This window comes from Ochotona princeps, chromosome 1 (genome assembly GCF_030435755.1).
Source record: "Ochotona princeps isolate mOchPri1 chromosome 1, mOchPri1.hap1, whole genome shotgun sequence".
Taxonomy (NCBI): Eukaryota; Metazoa; Chordata; class Mammalia; order Lagomorpha; family Ochotonidae; genus Ochotona; species Ochotona princeps.
The window spans coordinates 113949370-113968335 of NC_080832.1; the positions used below are offsets into that span (position 1 = coordinate 113949370).

The following is an 18966-nucleotide window of genomic DNA, read 5'->3' on the forward strand; positions in this document are numbered from 1 at the left end:
ACCAGCGCCCATATGGGTTCCCGGGGTGTTCAAGGCGAGGACTTTAGCCGTTAGGCCACGCTGCCAGGCCCCATCATCTACAAATCTTGCATGTGCCAGTGGTTGCTCTAAAGCAGCCTGGCATAGTCCCCCATGTGTCTTAGCCTTTGCCTTTGGATACTGCAAGCTGGCCTGACCTAGTTAGCCCTGGTGTTGAAACCTGGCCCTACTCAGTCTGCTCCCATCCCCGGCTCATGTGAACCAGTAGTTGTGATACACTAGCCCGGCATGACCTATACTCCAGCTTGGTCTGCACTCGCCAGTGGTCTAAGGTTTACTTGGCCCTGCCTGGTCCACCCCCTTCCAAAACCAACCCACACACTTGCCAAAGGGTGGGACTACCTTGCCCAGCTTGCCTGACACCTAGGTTTGGAACACGTGCTCACCAGTGGGATCTATGACCCCCGTAGGGGAGTTTCCCAGGTTACCCCACTCAGCTTACTCCCTGACCCAGATCTCACAGCAGTGCTAGGCCCTTACCCAGTATAGCCTGCCCCTCCATCTTGGTTTTGTATGAGCTAGTGGATGTTGCGAGCTGGCCCACCCTACACCTGTTTCAGGATGCACATGCAGGTGCTGCAGCTTGGACCTGCCCAGCCTATTCTCAGTCCCAGTACCCGTGAGTGTTGGTGGGTTCCATGGTCACACCTAGTTGAGCCAGTCACCACCCTAACTCTTGAACGAACCAGCGGGACTTGTATTTCTACAGGGTTGGGCCCACTTATCCCTCACAGAATCTACCCCTGGCCCTGATTCTCTCGCATGCTGGTTAGTGTCATGGCTCTGCCTAATGTGACCTGTCCCCTGTTTTGACACTCAATCAGGTACTGGTATCTAGCTCTGCCATCTAGGCCCCCAGCCATAGCTTTTGTGTGGTCTGGCATGTGGTGATCAGCGATGCTCTGCGCTAACAAGCCCATCTCCAGACTCCCATGTGGGCTGGTGAATCAGTCTGACCCATACAGATCTTCCAATCTCTCCCCTCCATACCACCAGGTCTCAGTCACCTCACTTACCTGCAAGTACAGTGGTCCTGTTGTTAGCTGTCCCTCAGGATTCATTCCTCATTTACATGTACAGTGTCTGTATCCACGCATGTTCCTAGGCAATAATTCCTCACCCCCAAATCCCCAGAGCTCATTGGCGGGCAAACCCTAGTAAAGATGGTGCCAGCTGCTTTATGAGCATCCTGGGGCAGGCTGCGCCCTCTGCCCATCAGCCAAAACTGGCCGATGAAGCGGAGGGTCTGCTCCGCACGCCCGGCCCGCTGACACATGCATCTTAAGGTTGGACCACAAATCCTGTGACCTTCACTGTGGCCAGTTTTGAGTCCAGGGGTCCAGCTGGGGAGTCCCCCAAGAAACCTCACCTGAGGTGACCCCAGATCTGACGCTTGCATGTGCCAACCGTTACAGGGTCCTGGTCAGTCTGTCATCTGTATCAGCCTGTGTACATACTGGTGACTGTAGTTGTCTGGTCAGTTCTGTGCAAGCCGACAGGTGCTGTGGCCCTTCCCAGCCCAGCCACCACAGATCTGGTCCTTATGCATAAACAACTAGGCTGCAGTTATTTTTAAAGACTTATTTTTAAAAATATATTTATTTATTCTTATTTGAAGGGCAGATTTACAGAGAGATATTCCCTGGTTCATTCCCTACATGGTCGCAACAGCCAGAGCTGAGCTGATATGAAGCCAGGAGCCAGGAGCTTCTTCCAGGTCTCCCATGTGGGTGCAGGGTCCCAAGGCTTTGGGCCTCCTCTACTGCATTCCCAGGCTGCAGGGAGCAGTATTGGAAGTGGAGCAGCTGAGACTAGAACAGCAGCCCATGTGGGATGTAGCCACCACAGGTGGAGGATTAGCCTATTGAGCCACCAAGCTGGCCCTCTGTGATTGCTGTTGTCTGTATTTACTTGTTGGGTAACTCAAATGAAGGCAATTCATTTGGGCCCAGCATGATAGCATAGTGGTTAAGATCTTCCTCTCTGTCTCTCCTCTCTGTATATCTGCCTTTCCAATAAAAATAAATAAATCTTAAAAAACATTCCGTGTGGCATACACTACAGAGCATTGTGTGTATAAGCATGACCACATTTGGTTGATACAATTTGTAGCTTTAAATAATATTGTCACCTAAACAGAAGCATATTTCTGTACCTCCATTTTAACATGCACATAAATTATGTATTAAAATTAATAGGCAAAAAGGGAGAAGACTTTAGTTTAAATTCGATTTTGGAATATTTATTTATTCATTAAAAAAGAGGCAGAAAAAGGTTTTTCCACGTTTAGCATAACTGGGTAATGTTCCCAGCTGGCAAAGGCTTCTTAGGAGAGTGCTTCAATATTAGAGTATTTTTTAGGGTTTTGTGCTGATATTGTCATGCTTTTCATTTATTTTTGAAGCTCTGTTTATGAATTTGAAAGAGTTATAGGGAGGGAGAGAGAGGTTGTCCATGCTCTGGTTCACTTCCAAAAGGCTGAAGCCAGGAGCCAGGAGCTTCTTCTGGGCCTCCTATGTAGGAGCAGGGGCCATTTGGGCCACTTTCCACTGCTTCTCCAAGTGCATTAGCAGGGAGCGAGGGTGCAGCCAAGGCATGAGTTGGCACCCCTGTGGGATGCAGGCATCCTAGGGGGCAGCTTTTCTCACTACGATGCAGACCCCAGTGGTAATCTTTGTTTTAGACAAAGGTCAGAGTTTGTGGTTTAGTGGGTTAAGCAGCGACTTGGGATACCACCTCCAAGTACTGGGTTCAAGTCTCACTTCCTCCCCTTCCTGTCCCGCTTCCTGCGAATGCCCCTGGGAGGCAGCCCATCATAGCCCAAGTGCTGCCCACATGGGAGACCTGGATGCAGTTTCTGGCTCGTGGCTTTGGCCTGGCCCAGCCCTGGCTGTTGAGGTCATTTCAAGGAGTGAGTCAGTGAACGGAAGATCTTTGTCTGTCATTCTGCCTTTCAAATAAATATATCTTTTAGAAAAGTTGTAGGACAGGGCTTGATGTGATGGCTCAGTGGCTGAATTCTCAGCTTGTGAGTGCCAGAACCCCATATGGGCGCTGGTTCATGTCCCGACTGCTCCACTTCCCATCCAGCTCCCTGCTTGTGGCCTGGGAAAGCAGGAGAAGAAAGTCCAAAGCCTTGGGCTCTGGGTTTCAGATCAGCTCAGCTCTGGCCATTGCAGCCACTTGGGGAGTGAACCAGTGGATAGAAGAACTTTCTATCTGTCTCTCCTCTTTGTAAATCTTATCTGCTTTTCCAATCTTTTAAAAATTTGTAGGACAATTATATTTCAAAAATCCCAAATAATGACAAAAAAAAGTCTGCTTCTGAGAGACCTAAGACCTCTGACACTTACTGTTGCCTTCTTTATGTTTATTTCAAAGCATTTTATGGTCACTCTATATCTGGGGCTGTGATCACTGCTCACTGTAATGCGCCTGTCTGAATTACACGGCCGATTTCTCTGCAACATCTGTTTGTTGTTGCCTTCCTCAGGTCCAGACCCTGAATTCAGAGTCCGGTAACAGCCAATCTGATTCCTAGATTCCAGAATCTTGGCTCTTCCCTGCAGTAGGGCGCTATGACCCACATGGCCACTAGGTGGTGCCAAATAATAATTTTTTGCTTTCTAAAATGATGTGGACGTGATGACTAGGTGTGTCCTACATGCTCTATACATTTCAGATTAACTCTACACTTTCAAAAGAGATAACTGTGCACCAACACATACGGTGGCAAACACTGACAAAGACTGAGGGCTTTGCTAGATTAATTTTATCCAGGTGAAAAATATCATTTATCCATTTCTTGGTGATTGCAAATATTTCAGAAAGGGTGACGGCATACTTTTTTTTTTTCACCTTCCAAGTCTGGCATGATGCTTTTAATATGCCTATTTAAAAATATTTATTTATTTAAAATGCAGAGATAGATAGACAGAGAGAGCTCTTCCATCTGCTGATTCACTCCCCAAGTGGCTGCAACAGGCAAGGTTGGACCTGGCCTAAGGTGGGAGCCAGAACCTTTTTCTGGGTCTCCCACATGAGTAGAGGGGCCCAAGCACTGTTGCTTTCCCCGGTGCATTAGAGGGGAGCTGGACTGGAAGTGAAGCAGCCAGGACTTGAACTGGTATCCATGTGGGATACCAGTGTCGCAGGCTGCAGCTTTAACCACTACACCACAATGTTGGTCCCAAATATACTAATATTTTTTAAAAAGATTATTTTATTTTTTATTGGAAAATCAGATTTACAGAGAGGAGAGACAGAGAGAAATGTCTTTCGTCTGCTGATTCACTCCCCAGGTGGCTGCAATGGCTGGAACTGAGCTGATCTGAAGCCAGGAGCCAGGAGGTTCCTCCAGTTCTCCTACATGGGTACAGGGTCCCAAGGCTTTGGGCCATTCTCCACTGCTCTTCCAGGCCATTAGCAGGGAACTGGATGGGAAGTGGAGCAACGGGGACACGACTTGGCACCCGTATGGGATCTCAGTGGATGCAAGGAGAGGATTTAATGACTAGGCTATTGCATGGGGCCCCCAAATATGCTAATCTTTAAGAAGCTTTTGTTTCTGAGTATAAAGTATATTTGTCAATTGGTAAGAATACCAATGTAAGCTTATAGGATGGGCTAGAAGACCACGAAAAGTTGTCAGTGTTTGGAATCTATTCTTTCCTTCTAATCTTGGTGACGTGGTGACAGAGAGATTTTACTCCTCTACTCTGGAGCTGTTCCCCGTGCTGTATTACACAGATCCCTCTGGTTAGCTGTGAGCCAACACTCTGCTTTCCCCTCATGCTTGTCTGAAGGTCCTCATCAAGAATTGAGTCTTCTGAAATGACCGTTCTTTCTCAGCACCTCAGTGGAAGCGACTCTATCAGGCATAAGAATAGGTGCTATTGCAGGGAACAGACCTGCAAGAACAGAACTCCAGTGTAACCTGACATCTATTGACGCCTGTCAGTCGGTGTTGGGGTTTGAACAATGGCTTCAGTAGTCCAAGAGCAATAGAATGAAAAACAGAATTGGATGGAACTATTAGCTATGCTTAATTGCTCTGGTTTATATTACAATACTATAAATACTGTTTTTAATGTCCTACTTGAAAAAAAAAACCCCTTTTGGGCCCGGCGGCGTGGCCTAGCAGTTAAAGTCCTTGTCTTGAGCGCGCTGGGATCCCATATGGGTGCCGGTTCTAATCCTGGCAGCTCCACTTCCCATCCAGCTCCCTGCTTCTAACCTGAGGAAGCAGTTGAGGACGGCCCAAGGCTTTGGGACCCTGCACCCACGTGGGAGACCTGGAAGAGGTTCCTGGTTCCCGGCTTCGGATCGGCAACGCACCAGTCGTTGCGGCTCACTTGGGGAGTGAATCATTGGATGGAAGATCTTCCTCTCTGTCTCTCCTCCTCTCTGTATATCTGACTTTGTAATAATAATAATAATAAAAAAACACCAAAAAGCCTTTTGTATATTTTTGAGAGAGAGAGAGGTCTTCCATTTGCTGATTCACTCTGCAACAGCTGGGGTTGGGCTCAGCCAAAGCTGGAAGGCTGGAACTCCAACTGGGTCTCTCTCAGGGTGGCAGGTGCCCACACACTTGGACCATTGTTCAGTGCCTCCCCAGGTACGTTAGCAGGGAGCTGATCAGAAGGGAGGAGCAGAGAATGGCACTGCGCCCTGACATGGGATGTAGTGGCTCAGCCTACCATGCCACCATGCCCCTCTCATACATTTTAATGTAGATTACAAAGTATAACTATTTAGGAGCAATGACTAAAAGTGAATTAGAACATTCCGAAAGATATGATCTGGTCAATTTCATACTTTAATATTGGGAACTATATAGGACAATAAGTTCCAAAATTAGAAACAACGTAAAATTGTGCTAGTTTGATTATTTCATGTCAGTTTAGAATATTTTTTTCGAATCCTGCCTGGTCAAAAGCTGAGGGGCCATAACTTGCTCCAGCCAGCCCTGTTTAGAGGTTAATATGGGGAAAGTCGAAAAGGTGTGGCTGCTTCAGCCTTTTCTATGCCAAAGATAATGCCAAGGTTATGACTTTATGGTCTTGTAGGATATTAACCATCTGGGATCTCCAGCTTGAAAGCATTTTCTTAAACAGGACATGTCTGGCGGGTTTTCAAATACTCTTTGAACCAAGTCTCTTGTATTTTTTCTGGCTCCATGGAGGAGTGTGCTCAGATTTGGGAAAGTCCAGTGAATACGTATCTCTCAGATTTCGGCTTGGAGGCTGGAAATCCTGGAGCGACAGGTGGAAACTCATCTTGGGTCAGTCAAGGCCCACACCATGCCCAGAATGCGTGTGAGATGCCAGCCACCTGCCATCCCGGCCCCCCACGGCTCACTGCCACCCCGGCCCCCCACGGCTCACTGCCACCCCGGCCCCCCACGGCTCACTGCCCGCCCGGCCCCCCACGGCTCACTGCCCGCCCGGCCCCCCATGGCTCACTGCCCGCCCGGCCCCCCACTGCTCACTGCCACCCCGGCCCCCCACGGCTCACTGCCACTCCGGCCCCCCACAGCTCACTGCCAGATGGGCTGTGAGGAACTGGACTGCGCAGTGACCACTGCCCAGGCACCTCTGGTGCCACCACTGTTCCCGGAACTTCACCTTTTAACTAGAGCTTCCCCAAATGCCAGTTGCTAATTTTGTCAGCTTTGCAGTGAAATGAGCACTGGCTGGGGCCGGCTTCCTCCTCTTGCTCACATTTGAGTTGAAGTCACAGGTGGATGGATTTGAGCGATGGAAATTAGTTCCTGGATTTGGGCCCAGCTTCAGATAGGGCCACGGGAAGTGGGTCTTCTGACTTCTCCCGCAGGGAGGCAGGGCTCAGGGGATGGGGGACATTTCAGAAGACAACGTGTTCACAGGCTGTGCATGGTGGTTTGTCATGGACAACAACAAACAAAACTGTTCATGGCAACCAAAAAGCCCTGAAGTGTGTTGCGATTAACTCAAGGATCTACAGAAAATATAGAGCTCTAAAAGTCATTGAACATGCTTCTTAAAGATTTATTTTTGTTGTATAGGCAGATTCTCAGAGAGGAGAGACAGAAAAATCTTCCATCCACTGGTTCAGCCCCCAGGGCTGGTTCAGCTGAAGCCAGGAACCTCTTCCTGGTCTTCCATGTGAGTGCTGGGGCCTAAGCACTTGGGCCATGCTCTGCAGCTTTTTTCAGGTGCAATAGCAGGGAGTTGGATTGGAAGTGGAGCAGCCAGGACTTGAACCGGAGCCCATGTGGGATGTTGACACTGTAGAATGTTGCTTTTACCCACTACACCACAATGCTGGACCCAAGATCAGTGGCTGTCTAGCCCAGCTCACCCACACGTTCACAGAGATAATCAAATGACTACTTTTGTTTTAACTGCTCAGCTCTGGTTGTGTGTTCACAGTGTCTCCTCACTGTCTCGCTAACACACATGGCCTCTGTGTCCATCACCATGGTCCTACAAGTGACGGTCCCTATGGGTCTGCAGGACAGCGAGCCAGGAGAGGAGCTGTTCAACCCCAGGATTTGCACACTCGATCTGGCTCAGCACCTAAGAGTCCCTCCAATCCTGCACCTGACACAGGAGGCCTTTCCTCTTCCCTCCCCACCTCCCCTTCCCTTCTCCAAGCTGGCTCTCTTCCTCTGTCTCCCAGGCTAACAGGTGCAGCGTATCAAAACTTTTTTTCTTCTTTCTGCTTTTTAAAAATCTTTTTTTTTAAATTTTCTTTTTGATATTGTTTACACAGTGGAAAGGGGTGGATGCCCATGTGCGTCTCTGATTACGGTAGGGAAGCTCAGGTATGGAGGAAGGTGGGTGGGACAAATATTTCAGTTTTTTCTTCTGCATCTGCTGGAGAGGAGGAGGACAGGGAGCCAGCTGCTCCTTGCTGTCAAACTACATCAGGACTTGGGGATGGGGGATGGTCATTTAACAACGCCTTGGAGACCCCATGTGGGGAAGAGTGTTCTGAGGGTGAAAAGTTGTTGGTTTTGTTGCTCCAGGGTTGAGAAAATCTTTCCAAGCTCTATTGATTGACCAAGTCCACTGTAGTGCATTCACAGACCCAAGAACATGCTGCTAACTTGGCAAAAAGAATTGTCCAACCTGTTCTTTTTTTTTTTTTAAGATTTATTTTATTTTTATTGGAAACTCAGATATACAGAGAGGAGGAGATATAGAGAGGAAGATCTTCTGTCTGATGATTCACTGCCCAAGTGAGCACAACGGCCGGTGCTGTGCTGATCCAAAGCCAGGAGCCAGGAACTTCCTCCAGATACCCAAGTGAGTGCAGACTTTGGGCTGTCCTCAACTGCTTTCCCAGGCCACAAACAGGGAGCAGGATGGGAAGTAGAGCTGCGGGATTAGAACCAGCGCCCATATGGAATTCCGGCGTGTTCAAGGCGAGGACCTTAACCATTACGCTAGGCCACTGCACCGGGCCTGAGAATTGTCCAACCTGTTCTGATTTCCATTCTCTGACGAGGCACTTGACATCTTGTGCTGGTCTAGCAGAGCTGGTCATTATGTCCCCTGTGTGCATCTGGACATGGTGTCCACCGCACAGGCGTCAGCACCTGAGGAGGCTCAGTGTTACATGCACGCCGAGGTCAGACCACATATCCTGTGATTTTCCTGTGGCTGCAGTCTGAGTTCAGTAGTCTAGTCTGGGAGTCTCCCAAGAAACCTTGTCTGGAGTGACCTCAGACTTGACTCTGTGTGTACCAGCCAGTGCAGGGTCAGGTTTGGCCTGTCACCTACATCAACCAATGCACCTTGTTGCAGCTTGTTCGGTTCAGCCCCATATCTCCTGAGGAGCAACAGGTGGTGCGACCCAGCCCAACCAGCTTGCCTCGCCCATACCAGTGGGTGCTGCAGCCTAGTAGGGGCAACTCTCAATAATCCCCTCAAGGCCCACACCCAGCTCTGCTTTTTGTATGTGCCAGCTTTTGCTGTGGCCTTGTCAGGTCTGTTCCACATCCCATCTGACTTTTATGCACACCCATGGGTGCTGAGCTTAACTCAGCCTACTCCATCCCAAGAAGGGGCCCATACATATACCGATGGCTATCACTGCCTTGTCCAGCCTGAGCTGCCCATAGCCCTGGTTCTTGTGCTCACCAGTGGTACATACAGTAAGTCCAGCATGACTGGCCTGCACCCATTTCGGCTCCCACCAGTGTGTATGGGGGGAGTTACAGCCTAGCCCACTCTGGTCTGCCTCCAGACCCAGCCTACACACATGCCAGTGGATGCTGCAGCCTTGCCCAACCTAGTCTGTCCATAGCCTTTGCTCTCTCACTCATCACTTGGAGTTGTAATCCAGCAGGGGTGTCTCCAGAATTCCCCTACTAGGCCCATTCCCAGCCCTGGGGTCTTGTGCATGCTGATGGGTGTCTTGACCCATCTGGGGCTGGCCCACCCCCAGACTCAGTTCTTGCTGGCAGATGTTGTAGCCTAGCCCAGCAGGGTGTGGGGCATAGCCTGTTCTGGCTCATATGCTTACCAGCGGTGCTGCAGACTTGTCTGCTCTGGCCCACTCCCAACCTTGGCTCTTGTGTTCCCAGTGCCGGCTGCAGCTTAGCAGGGGTTTCCCTACCAGGCCTGCTCTTAGCCCTGGATCTCATGCATGTTCATGGGCACAGTGGCCATGCTTAGCATGGCCAGCCCTCAGTCCTTTATATTTATTTGATGGGCAGATTTGCAAAGAGAGAGACAGATAGTCATCTGCTGGTTCACTCTCCAGATGACCACAAAGGTCAGAGTCAGGTCAGGCTGAAGCCAGGAGCCAGGAAGTTTTTTCAGGCCCCCCACACGGGTGCAGGGGCCAAAGCGCCTGGGCCGTCCTCCACTGCTTTCCGGGCAATCAGCAGGGAGCTGGGTGGGAAGTATAGCTGCTGGGACAAAATTACTTAAAAAGATTAATTTATTTTTATTTGAAAGATAGAGTTATATAGAGAGAAGGAGAGATAGGGAGAGAGATCTTCCATCCACTACTTCATTCTGCATATGCTGGAGCTGGGTCAGTCCAAACCCAGGAGCCAGGAGTACCCAGGCGGGGTGCTGTACCACACTGCTGGTCCCCAAACCTTTTGTTTTAAAGAAACATCTTTTGGTTTTGCGGCTCTTCACTACCCTGTTTTTGTTCTCTTTTTCATTATTTTCTGTTCTTATTTTTATAGATTCTTTTTCCTCATATTGCTACAGGTTTGTTCAACTGTTTTTCCCCCAAAATTTTTGAGAAGACATTTTAAGTCATTTAATGTTGAAATTTCTGGTTCCAATGAATATATTTGAAATTTTAAAATTCTAAGTTGTCCTAATGTTTCTCTGTGAGATATCTTAGCTCAATGCACCACAAGGCCCACTCTGACACTCTGCCTTCCAAATAAATATTTTGCTTTTGTTATTTTAAAATGCTTTATTCTTATTTTCATTTATCCTTTGAAATAAAGTGCTAGAGAGAGAGAGAGAGAGAGAGAGAGAGAGAGAGAGAGAGAGAGAGATCTCATGTGTTTGCTGGCTTACTCCCCAAATGGCTGCAAAGGCCAGAGCTGAGCCTGTCTGCAGTTGGGAGCCAGGAGCTTCTTTTAGGTTTTCCATGTGGCTGCAGGAACCCAAGGACTTGAGTCATCCTCCCTTCTTTCTCAGGCTACAGGCAGGGAGCTGGATTGGGAAGTGGAATATCTAAGACACGCTGCTGCTCATATGGGATGCCCGCAGGCAAGTGGAGGATTAGCCAGATATGCCATCCTGTGTCCTGGCCCCTTTTAATTTTATTCAGAAGGCAGATTCTTCTTCTAGAAGAAGGAGAAGAAGAAGAAGAAGAGGAGGAGGAGGAGGAAAAGAAGGAAGAAGAGGCGGAGGAGGACGAAAGGAAGGAAAGACTGAGGGAGAGAGAGAGAGAGTTATGCCATCCATCTACCAGCTCACTCCCTGAATGGCTGCAGTGGCCAGGGCTGGGATGGGCCAGGCTGAAGCCAAGACCTTCTTTCAGTCTCCTGTGTGAGTGCAGGAGCCAAAGCATTTGGGCCATTTTCTACCGCCTTTGTAGGTACGTTAGCACAGAGCTGGATAGGAAGTGGAGCAGTGGAAACTTGAACTGTTACTCATATGGAGCCAGAGTCACAGGTGGTACCTTCACTCACTATGCCACAACATCAGCTTAACATCTGGCTCTGAATGAACTAATTTTCCTTTTGTCTGCCTTTTTTAATCTTATTTTTGTTGGAAAGACAGATTCACAGAGAGAAGGAGATATAGAGAGAAAGATCTTCCGTTCACTGGTTCACTCCCCAAGTGGCTGCATGTCCGGAGCTCAGCCAATCTGAAGCCAGGAGCCAGGAGGCTCCTCCAGGTCTCCCATGCAGGTGCAGGATCTCAAGGCTTTGGGCTATTCTCCACTGTTTTCTCAGGCCACAAGCAGGGAGGTGGAGGGGAAGTGGAGCAACTGGGACACGAACTGGGGCCCATATGGGATCTCAGTGGATGTAAGGCGAGGGTTTAGCCACTAGGCTATCGCTCCGACTTTTTGTCTGACTTTTTAAGTTCATGATATTTAACAACTTTCAGATTACACGCCAGGAGAATTCTAAGTGTCCTTTTGCTACTAAGTGTTTGTTTTGGGGACCAACACCATGGTTTAGTAGCCTAAAGGCTCTGCCTGTGGTGTTGGGATCCCATTTGGATTCCGGATCCACCTACAGCCTCTCCACTTCCAATCTAGCATCTTGGTAACGCACCTGAGAGAGCAGCAGCAGATTACCCAAGTGCCTGGGTCCCTGAACCCATGGAGAAGACACAGAAGAAGCGCCAGGCTACTGTCTTACGATTAGCTCAGCTCCAGCCATTGTGTCTGTTTGTAGAGTGAACCAGCAGATAGAAGCACTGTCTCTTGCTCTGTCTTCTTCTCTCTGTGCGTCTTTCAAACAAAAATAAGTAAAGCTTTAAAAAGAGGTTTGCCTTGAGAGTTAACCTTGCCCTGCCTCCTCAGGGAGCCGTACACCTGAGGCTTCCAGTGGAGCTGGGCAAGAATGGAAACCCTCCTTGGGGTGGGGTTGCTTCCCCTCTTCACAGTCTCCTGGTTTTGCCTCTTGCACTTTGTAGACTCCCAGAGTTTCTAACTGGGTTCAGTGATATAGAGACATAGGGTTTTTCCCTTTTCCTCTCCTCTTCTCTCCTCTCTCTGTAAATTCCATGTCCCAAGTATTCCACAAAGCAAATTCACCGCCCTCCCCCAACTTATTTTTGTCTGAAAAGCAGACAGACACAATGAGGCATCTTCCATCTGCTGGTTCACTTCCTAAATGCACCCCTTGTGGATACAGCTCCTGGTACTGGGTCAGCCTGAAGCCAGGAACCTGGAATTCAAGCCATACCCCAAGTTCTTGCGCCGTCATCTGCTGCTCCCCGGGGTGCACGTGGCAGGAAGCTGTGATCGCCAGGACTGGAAGCAGTTGATCTGACACCGGATGCAGGTGTCCTAAACAGTCACTTAAGTGTGACATGAAGCACCAGCTTCGTGAGATAAGTTCTCAAACTATTATTTTAAACTTCAAAATAAATTAAACATCATCAGAAGCAAGGCTTTTGTAACTTTAGATGTTTCCAAGCTTGTTTGGTTTAGCCCAAGCTCCTTCTGCCATGGTACCTTGGTTGAAGTAACTGCTTAATCCTTAGCTAAATGGCATTGTGTGTTGGCAGTGTGAGCTACCTTAGAAATCAGCGACGGTTTCTCTCCACAGGAGAGGAAATGAGTGCCTGGCAAAGAACGCACCAGCTGCACTTTGTGTAGCACAGTTATTCAGGCATCTGCTAACAGCTTCCTAACTGCCAGTGCGTTGCTGGGCTGATGGTTACAGACTTCAAGGAACAGATGACATGCGGAGCTCCAGGCAATGGACAGTTCTACTTGCGGGTAGCAGGGAGGGATGATAACTCTAAACCCCAGACCCTAGTCTTGAACTGTGGTCAAGAGACATAATCTTTCTAAGCCCCATCATCCCTCAATAGATACCTAAGTAGGGTATTTTTAAAAATATGCTTATTTTATTTGAAAGGCAGAGTGAAAGGTGGAGAAGGATAGACACAGAGAGAGAGCTTCCATCTGCCAGTTCATTCTCCACAAAGAGAGAGCTACATCAGAAGTGGAGTGGTTGGGACATGAACTGGTACCCCTACGGGATGCTAGCACCACAGGGTGGAGGATTAGCCTATTTGTCACTGTGCTGGCCCCCCAAACCTGCTCCTGATGCAAGCTTCCAGAAAAGATGTTCAGCCTTTTCTTTTTTCAATTTGAGTTCTACAGACTTCATAAAGCATTTGCCCAATGATTTTTTAATTGCTTGAGTTATTGTTATTACTCATTGAAGGTCCCATGTGTCCCCTCTCCAAATGCTGAAGTGTTGATTTGTAATGTGAATGCATACACTGGGGAAGGAGTTCTCTCCCACGTGAGTTTTCTGGTGCTGCTGCTTCTGTGTGTGGCTGTCTTATCCGCCTCTCTGTCTTAGCCTTAAAGGAAGGCGTCCCAACTCCTCACTTGCATCCTCGTCACAATGAGGCTTTGTGTTGATTGTGCTATCTCGCAGTCACTCAGTACAACATGATCTGCGTTGGTTAGATTCCTTTCTACCTCTGGTATATCCAGGACTCAGGCCTGGGAGTGAGGGACAGAAAGTGCAGGCTGACCTCTGGCAGGGAAGGGGTTCCTCCCTAAGCATCATCTCCTGGAGCCCCTCCTCCCCACGGACCACACATCTCACAGAGCCCCTGTCCCCATGGACCACACAGCCTTCTGCTCCCAGAAAGTTTATTACAAAACAAGAAAGTTGAGTTGAGAAGGAATCACTCATCATAAAACTTGGGCAGCTCGTTGCCCAAGATGACTCGGTGGTCCACGCCGGCAGCGGTGATGGTGACCAGGTAGATGACACCCCCACTCGAGCCATCCCGGTTCATAGCCAGAGTGATGGCTGCAGGGGGTTTGGGTTGGAGACAAAGAGAGAGAGATTTAGCTTCCAAAAATGTCTTCTTCCCCTCCTGCCCTTGGCCATTCCCAATTTCCTGCAAACTCATCTTCAGGAGAAGTGAAATTGGTCTTGTGCTGATAAACTGGCTTAAAAAAAAAGCCTTCCCATGGAGCACCTGCTGACATTCATGGAGGAAGTACTTTGATTTCAGGCTGCAAATAGCTTACCTAGCAGTGCACAGATCCTTGGCTGTGTAACAGTCAGCTCCCAGGGACTGGGCCAAGTTGTGCCAGCACGTCACTAAATACACCTCCCTGGTTTTTATGCTGCCCACACCTCCCAGCCTGGTTTACTCAGAATCTCCCGATGTGCCCCTTTCTGTCCACACATCCCACCGAGTCCCCCATGTGAACGTTCAAGTCCATGGCTCCTCCCTGCTCCTCACAGTCTGCTTCCTTCCCCCCTCAACCCTCCCTGGACTCTCCCATCTGGTGAGTTACCATCTGTGGTGAAGCGCCTGCACTCCTCAGGGGACATGCCCGGCTTGTAGGCTGCATCCACGTAACCATAGATGTAGGTGCTGCCAGAGCCACCGATGGCAAACGGCTGTCGGATGAGCATTCCTTCCAGGGTACCGTACACCTGGTGGCGGTGATGGGGACATTGGCAGGTGAGTCTAAACGGCCATCAAGCCTCCACTTCCTGCCATGAAGCTCTAGTCACTCAGGTCCCTTATGGTGGGGACTGCATTGTGCTTTCCATTGCTAGAATAACATAGGATTTTGCCTCCCTCTGTGGGACATGAGGACTCCTGTGGGAGGCACCCACCTGGCCCCCTTCACGCTGGTCCCAGCCAGCTATCATGAGGTGGGCCGACAGGTCCTCCCGGTACTTGTAGGTGATGTTCTTTACCACGTTCGCAGCAGCCAGAACCAGTGGAGGCTCCTCCAGTTCCAACCTGAAGGAGGGGTAAGGAACAAAGGTGGGGATAAAGTTTCTAAGTCACAGCCTCTCTGCCATCACCAGCATCCCTGCCAAGTGATACTTGGAACCCAACACTGCAATAGTTCAAACTCCACTTCCCTCCCGCGTGTGCAGGGGACTATAGAGCTGGGCCTCACCAACTGTTAGGAAGCTTCCAACCGCTCACCCCTGCTTACCTGGCCCCACCCACCTGCCCCTAATGGTAAACTTTTCTTTTGGCTGCAAGAACCCTCCCCTTGTTGGTCAAAGCAGATAAGCTTTAGTTCTGCCTCAACGACCGTGATTTCTCAACAAGATAATTGCCTGATGTTAGAGTGCCACTAGTTTCTTCCTGGTTATATTAGGCTGAGATGGATCTTTTTCAAATGCTTTTCATATCAATTATCTGATTCGCAACAGAACCATCTGATGGGGTAGGGTTGTCCTGTTTCTCTGGTAGGTGCAGACACAGGTTTGAGGAGATTTGTGCTCCAGTTCAAAGCTAACACAAGCAGAAGCCCACACAAGAACTCCTTATTTCCCCGTGCAGAGCTCCTTGGCAGAGCTTGTGGTGTAAGGGCTCCCAGGCTGGAGGAGCTCCTGTGGGTGTGGAGCCTGGAGCCCAGAGTGTCATACCCATGGAGCTCCAGTTGGTAGGCGGCCATGTCAGCAATGGCCTGGGCATCGGCGGCCGAGCCCGAGAGAGCACAGTAGATGCGCTGGTGGAGGGGAGATAGCTTGTCGAACACCCGGTTCACCACCGCCTGTCTGAAGAAGGAGTCAACAGTCAGCAGGGTCAGTCACCCGAGGCTTTCATGTTTATTTGGCAAGAGAACAGTATGACATGCAATGCTTGGATCAAAGTGGGAAACAAAAATAAACCATTTCAAATAAATGAATTACTACGAGTATTACTAAAAATTAGACTCACTTGGAGGCTTTGATTGCAAAAATACTAAATAAAAAGTGCCTCCTCCCGATTTTTTTGTTATTAATCATCTTGAGGGACTGTGTCATGAGCTACAAAATGTAATGCAAATAACATGGACATGGATCCGCAACTCTTGTTTGGCACGTGAGGACGCTGGGTGGGAGGGGAGAAAGGAGACAAAATGAATTAAACTCATGGGAAAGGGGGAAATTCCATCTCCGGTTGCAGAGACTAAGGTTTTTATTCTTAAATTCATACAGAAGCAGGGCTTCCCCATGATTGCCTCCTGTTCGCCTCGGGCCTTGTCCATGGACGTGCGTCCCTGGACACATTCAGCACAGGAACGGGCCACACAAGCATCCATAGCCCAGGGCCTCTGCCGTTAACACAGAGGCTTTTTGCACAGATAGTTCCATCTCCATGGTGTGGCTCCCTCAGTCATTTTGCGGATGAATAAGGGAGACATAGCTCAGCACTTGTCTTCCTTGGTACTCACCCCGCAGACACTCGGGAATCAGAACCCACCACGACGCCCCCATCAAACTCCACCGCCATGATGGTCGTCTGCAGACACATAGGGAGAACGTGTCAGGCTCCAGGGACCTGGGTCCCCCGTGCCATGGCTCCAGGGACCTGGGTACCCCCTGCCATGGCTCCAGGGACCTGGGTACCCCCTGCCATGGCAGATGAAGCCCCCCACGAGAGGGCAGGTGGCTGGCTAAGGTTGACCAGTAGCTCAGGGCAGAGCTGGCTCCAGAATAAGCTCCATCTGCACTGAGCACTCTTTCCACTGTCTCTCTTGCTTCATCCAGTTCCAGGGGAATGTCCCAGCTGGCTGCTATACAGCACAGCACTGCACTGTATCCCTCAGCCTCTACTCTCCTCCCTGGGGTCCTCTGTAGAGAGGGGGACTGGGATGATGTCCTTGGAGACAGACATGGGGGAGGCTCAGCATCCTCCCCCTTGCCCTCCATTTACTCACAGGCGAGCTCCATCAGTGTACCAAGCAACAAGTGGCACTGAGAGGTCACCAGCTGGCACAGCTGGGAATCAAAGCTGGAGGGAAGCAGCAAGGAAGGCACAAGAAGCTTTAAAACACAAGATTTTGGCATGGCAGCTCAAAGGCTAAAAATCTTCTTGCATCTGCCAGGATCCTGTATGGGCACCGGTTTGTGTCCTGGCTGCTCCACTTCCCATCCAGCTCCCTGCTAATGGCCTGGGAAAGCAGTGAAGGATGGCCCAAAGCCTTGGGACCCTGCACCCATGTAGGAGACCTGGAGAAAGCTATTGGCTCCTGGCTTTAGATCGGCTCAGTTCCTGCTGTGGTGGTCATTTATGCAGTGAACAAGAAGATAGAAGATCTTTGTCTCTTCTCTCTTCCTAAATCTGATCTGCCTTTCCAGTAAAGATAAACAAATCTTTAAAAAATATGAACAGGTTTTGGGGGCCAGTGTTGTGGTATAGTGGGTTAAGCCTGAGCCTATGACACTGGCATTGTATATGTGTGTCAGCCTGTATGCGGGCTGTTCCAAAGCGGATCCAGTTCCTTGCTAACGCAGCTGGGAAAAGCAGCAGAAAATGGCCGAAGTCCTTGGGTCCCTGCACCCACATGGGAGACCCGGAAGAAGCTCCTGGCTTCAGCCTGGCCCAAACCTTGACCCTTGTGGCCATCTGGAGAGTGAACCAGCAGATGGAAGACCTCTCTCTGTCTCTGGAACTCTACCTTTCAAATAAATAAACCTCTAACAAAAAGAAAGGTCTCACTTTACAAACTCTCTGACCAAGAAGTGAATGAACACACATCTCAGTTGGGGAAGGCACCAGCACCAAGACAGAAGCCACCCCACGGAATCTGAGCTGATTTTGAGAGTTTGGGTCATTGAAAGATTGAAGGAAGCATGAAGGAAGATGACGACACCCTTTGATTTTTTTACTTCTGTTTTGGAAGAAAGTGGGAAAACCGTTGGCTTCAATGAGGAAGCGGAGTCCCTCAGAAGGCAGATGACGTGCCCAGGGTCACAGAGAAGGAACAGCAGACCTGGGACTAAACCCCGGGGCTAACTCCTGCCTCTGCCTCTACTTCCACTTCCCATTTCTCTGCCCACTTGGCAGCCAGCTCTGTCTGCTACATTTCTCAGGCTCCACAGATCAGCCCATCCAGGGGTAGCTCCACTCAGGTGGGACACAGCTGACCCCCAGCCAAAACTGTCATGTGAGAGCAGAAGCCAGCCAGCCTTGGGGCTGTCACAGGTGTGGAATCCCCCGGCAGGTACCTGGGGCTGCTGCCTCTGAGCTAAGCTGGGGAACCCCGTTATCAGAGCCTGGGCTGCAGGCTGTCCAGGTCTCCACCAAACGCTCATAGCTGTCCCCACGTTGCCAGCAGCACCTCGTCCTCTCCTGCTGGCACTGTCCCTGAGCCCCCACCTCTGGTTTAGCCCCTGGGAACTAGATCAGAGTGAAAGCGAAAGCAGTTTAGTGCAGCTTGCCCTGACTCCTCTAGCTAAAAGTTAAGGCACTCCTCGACTCCGGCCCCAGCCCAGGGAGTGGGGGGAACTAGTCCTTTCCCCGACCCTAAACCACCCCCTTTCTCCAGAAGGACCTCCTAGGTCCAGTGCGCAGTGCAAAACGCCGGCTGCTACTAGCTACTTCCCCGTGCTTCTGTCATTCCCTGCACTCCTCGAGTTTCCCCGGCCGCCCCACCTCCTCCGCCCCTCCGCTTTCCCTCCAGCCCAGGCCCATTACCCCGGTGTGCACTTCGCCGGTCCGGGGCCAGTCCCCCGCAGGTGCTTCAGCCCGCAGCATCCCGGCCGCCTCTGCACAGGTTCGCAGCCCGGGCCAGCGCGCAGGTCAGCGCTTGGCTGGCGGTCCCGCCCCTCGCCACGCCCGCCAGAGGGCGCCCGTGAGCTCCGGCGGAGGCGTGGCGCCCGGGCGCTAACCTGCGCGCCGCAGATCTGCCCGGAGACTGGTGACGCGCCGGCCGGTTCCCTGCATCGGTGGGAAAACTGGCTCGGGGAGCTTCGTGGAGCGAGGGAGAGCGGTCCAGGGTCCGTGT

At 50.2% G+C, this 18966-nt stretch overlaps 1 protein-coding gene across 1 annotated transcript; it reads right to left on the minus strand.

Annotated features, from left to right (window-relative positions):
* Window positions 1–13843: 13843 nt before the first annotated feature.
* On the minus strand, window positions 13844–18861 carry PSMB9 (proteasome 20S subunit beta 9). The gene is made up of 6 exons (XM_004590256.2): window positions 18657–18861; window positions 16411–16478; window positions 15620–15751; window positions 14849–14978; window positions 14521–14662; window positions 13844–14023 (listed from the first exon to the last, which is right to left on the minus strand). Exons 1-6 carry the CDS (start codon window positions 18714–18716, stop codon window positions 13896–13898), a joined length of 660 nt encoding a protein of 219 aa, XP_004590313.2. The 5' UTR covers window positions 18717–18861; the 3' UTR covers window positions 13844–13895.
* Between the last annotated feature and the right edge of the window lie 105 nt (window positions 18862–18966).

Coding starts and splice junctions, on each gene's coding strand:
- PSMB9 (XM_004590256.2), bottom strand. CDS start 18,716: ATGCTGCGGGCTGAAGCACCTGCGGGGGACTGGCCCCGGACCGGCGAA. Junction 16,479..18,656: donor CCGGCGAAGTGCACACCGGG/GTAATGGGCCTG, acceptor ATGTGTCTGCAG/ACGACCATCATGGCGGTGGA. Junction 14,979..15,619: donor TACCAACTGGAGCTCCATGG/GTATGACACTCT, acceptor CCCCTCCTTCAG/GTTGGAACTGGAGGAGCCTC.